The sequence below is a fragment of the Trachymyrmex cornetzi genome, unplaced genomic scaffold, assembly GCF_001594075.2.
Source record: "Trachymyrmex cornetzi isolate Tcor2-1 unplaced genomic scaffold, Tcor1.1 scaffold59, whole genome shotgun sequence".
NCBI lineage: Eukaryota > Metazoa > Arthropoda > Insecta > Hymenoptera > Formicidae > Trachymyrmex > Trachymyrmex cornetzi.
The window spans coordinates 655,372-659,014 of record NW_017299903.1 but is presented as its reverse complement, the minus strand read 5'-3'; the positions used below and the strand labels follow the sequence as shown (position 1 = coordinate 659,014).

Genomic DNA, 3,643 nt, shown 5'->3' with positions numbered 1-3,643 from the left:
GGGGGGGGGGGGGATAACTTAAAAATTTCTAAAAAATCCGAGAACGATTTCCCCCATTTCTTGTCTTGCACAGAGGTCCCTCCGCATGCAAAACAACAAATAAGAAACACCCCGCTCGAATACGTGCGTCGGAAGGCACATTCAATTGCGAAAAATTACCCTTGGAAAACTTAAAATAACCTTATATGTATATTATAGTAACAACATTTTATAGTATAACTTATTATATGCAAATTTGATTTATGTGTAAGATAACCATACAATTAGTTGAATGAATACATATTATGGTCATTATGATCATAATTCAGTGTTCAGGTTACAATAATTCATATGGTCAAAACAATTATAAATTAATGCTTGTCGCAAAAAATGACCATAAATTCTAGTTAAATGGTTATTTCAACTATTTTTTTCTCTTAGTATAGAAAGTGCCTGTGGAAGCCTCAAGAGTTTTAAGTATCCTTATTTTTATTTTGTAAAAGACGATACATATCACGTTCCGTATGTAATATTTCGAAGTGTAAGTAATCGTATATTACTTTAATAAATCAGATTACACGAGAATAATCATTTCAATATACAAACTTTTATATGAATATCTTGAAATGTGAAAGGTTGAAATATTTCTGAAAACTTTCTGGAATAATCGGTGCTGTAAAGGGCGGAAAACCTCTAACACTATATTTCACCGAAATCTGGCGACTTTTGGCATTTCCATTTCCGTCCGCGCGCTATATTGAATTAGTTACTTTTAGTTTTTCTATTCTATATTGATTCAGCCATTTTAAACTTTCAAATTTTAAATTCGTATTCAGAATCAGAGACTGTAAAAATCTAACGCTACATTTCGCCAAAACCGAGCGACTTTTAGCATTTCCGTCCACCGTATTGGTTCAGCCATTTTGAATTTTCAAATTTGGGTTTCTATTTTCAAATTTTAAATGCGGATTCGGCATCAGCATCCCTGAAAACCCCTTAATTACCTACATTTTGCTGTAATCGGAGAATTTTCAATATTTCCGTCCACCATATTAGTTCAGCCATTTTGAATTTTCAAAGTTCAAGTTCGGATTCAAAATCAGTGACCCTGAAGACCCTTTTGCACTACATTTTGCTAAAATCGGAGGATTTTTAGCATTTCCGTCCGCCATATTGGATCAGCCATTTCGAATTTTCAAATTTTAAGTTTTGATTCGGCATGAGCGACCCCGAAAACCCATAACTGCTTAATTTCGCTGCAATCAGAGAATTTTTAGTATTTCCGTCCGCCATATTGGAAAATCTAAGTTCAGATTCGGCATCAGCGACCCCAAAAACCCTTTATTGCTTCATTTCGCTATACAATCGGAAAATTTTTAGCATTTCCATCCGTCATATTGATTCAGCCATTTTGAATTTTCAAAATCTAAGTTCAGATTTGGCATCAGCGACCCCGAAAATCTTCTAATGCTTTATTTCACTGAAATCGGAAAACTTTTATCATTTCCGTGATAAATCCGCCATATTGGTTCAACCATTTTGAATTTTCAAATTTTGAGACCGGCGAACCCCAAAACCTTTGGATACAACATTTCAACGGAAATGAAGTACTCTAACAGCCTCAACGAAAAGAGGCTTCAGGGCAGATAACACGGCAACTTTAAGAGAGGAAAATAATTCACAGAAAATAAATATGAAGCTGCATTTTTATCGATCTCTTTTTCTTCTTGTTTTATTACGAGCGGTTGCTATAAATCGAGATGCTTGATATTAAAAGATGAATAACGGAAATAAAACGTAATGAGATATTATTATAATAACGCTGTGACACATTTTGCAAAAAATGCAAAAGGTATCGTTGCGGAAAAATGTTTTACGTTCCGGCATTTCCTGTGGTAGAATTAATGTTAATTCTATTAAATGTTAATTCAATTCACATGGGATTTTAACGTGATATTACAGTATATCTTCGAGGCGTTCTTACCGTCGCTACTACATCGGGAGTCGACCTTTCTCCTTTTCAACTTGAGATCTTGAAACAAGCTCATGTTTTCTATCTCACACGGGCTGCTCGGAAGGGTCATAATTCCTGAAAGCAGAAAATGACAAGGATCAGCCTGTTATTCGTTAAATGAATTATTCACAAACAAGGGAACGATTTATTCTTAAATGATTTTGTCTTCGCAGAAATGTTTAAAGCAATACTAAACTGAAATAAAATCATGCTTCCGTACTTGAATCAATTCTTGTGTCTCATACAACAATGACTTTTATATTTATTTCAAAGTGACATTTCAAAATGAGCTTAATCTTTACGAATACTAAGATTTTATTCGGACCGACAAGAATTAAACACTAAGTATAAGTATATTCAGGCCTATGACGATCAAAGCTAGATCTTTTTTGCCTAAATAATTCCCAGTGAATTATCTATATCTTATATATGTACATGCATATATATCATAAATATATATGCTATAGTAAATAGTAATAATATAAATTTATTTAAGGTTTTCAGCACATTGTCAATTTAATTTAACTTGTGATATTATTGCAGTAGTTTAATTGCGTTAAATAAAGTCCGGAAAAATTATGAAATATGAAATGCATTTTTCAATCTAATTGAATAAAAAAGTTTTTATTTAAAAATGGACCATAAATGTTACTTAAATTATTCAAGATTATAAGTAGGAAATTTTTCATTTTAATCCAAATAAATTCAAAAAAGTTGTAACGTAAAAATAATTAAGCTATGTTTTTTTGTTTCTCTTTGATTAGAAGTAAAATGAATGATCGATGTGAACACTAGCAAACCAAGTCGAACACAGTCCGAATATTATGCTGATCGTGGCGCGCGACATCGGCCAAGCGAAATTAGATTATCCGACATTTATCCAATGTTGTCTCATAGTAATGTTTATATTAAATTGTTTATGTTTTATTATATCTATTAAATAATGATTTTTATTATATGTATATAATTTCGTGCACTGGTTTAGCTAGTTGTAATTGAAGTAGAGAATGAATAACACATTTACCAATTGAAGAAGTTGTGTAGTGGGTAACGTAGAACATTCATAATACAGAGATCCCAGGTTCACAGATCATGATTAGCAATAATAATTTTTGAAAATTATTTATAGAGATAGCAACATCCGGAAACTGGAAAACATTGCAGTATTTGGAAAATCTGTCTCTAATGAGAAATTTCTTTTATGAAGAATAAATAAAATAAATTATATTCATTAATTTACGTTTTTTTTTTAATAAAATCATTGACTTCTTAATTATTTCTACAATTAAAAACGCTCCCCTAAAAAAAATCGATTATCGATACTTTTAAGCGAATAATCGATTTATTAAAATTAATGGGTTCGAACATTGATTATTCTAACATCGATATTTTTTTCGCACGTGGCTCACCCTTACTGTGTACAATTTGACGAGATTCCAGCTAGTTATGAGAGATTAATTTATGTCGGCCAAATAATTCAATTTTATCACCATGCAATGATCATATTAAGCGTTACATATTGTTAAGATGTGATAATACACGATAGTACCCCGAGAAAAAAATGTTTCATTATATACAAAAAATTATATAAAATTATATAAAATATTATAAAAAAATATAATTATATAAAATTATATAAAACTATATATA

The 3,643-nt window shown here is 30.9% G+C and overlaps 1 protein-coding gene across 1 annotated transcript in view; it reads right to left on the bottom strand.

Annotated features, from left to right (window-relative positions):
• Positions 1-3,643, bottom strand: part of Hr4 (nuclear hormone receptor 4) — a 143,127-nt gene that overhangs the window by 84,366 nt on the left and 55,118 nt on the right. Inside the window, exon 2 of the mRNA XM_018515708.1 lies at positions 1,964-2,068. Coding sequence (XP_018371210.1) covers positions 1,964-2,063 — 100 coding nt within the window. The 5' untranslated portion in view covers positions 2,064-2,068. The remainder of the gene's footprint in view (positions 1-1,963; positions 2,069-3,643) is intronic.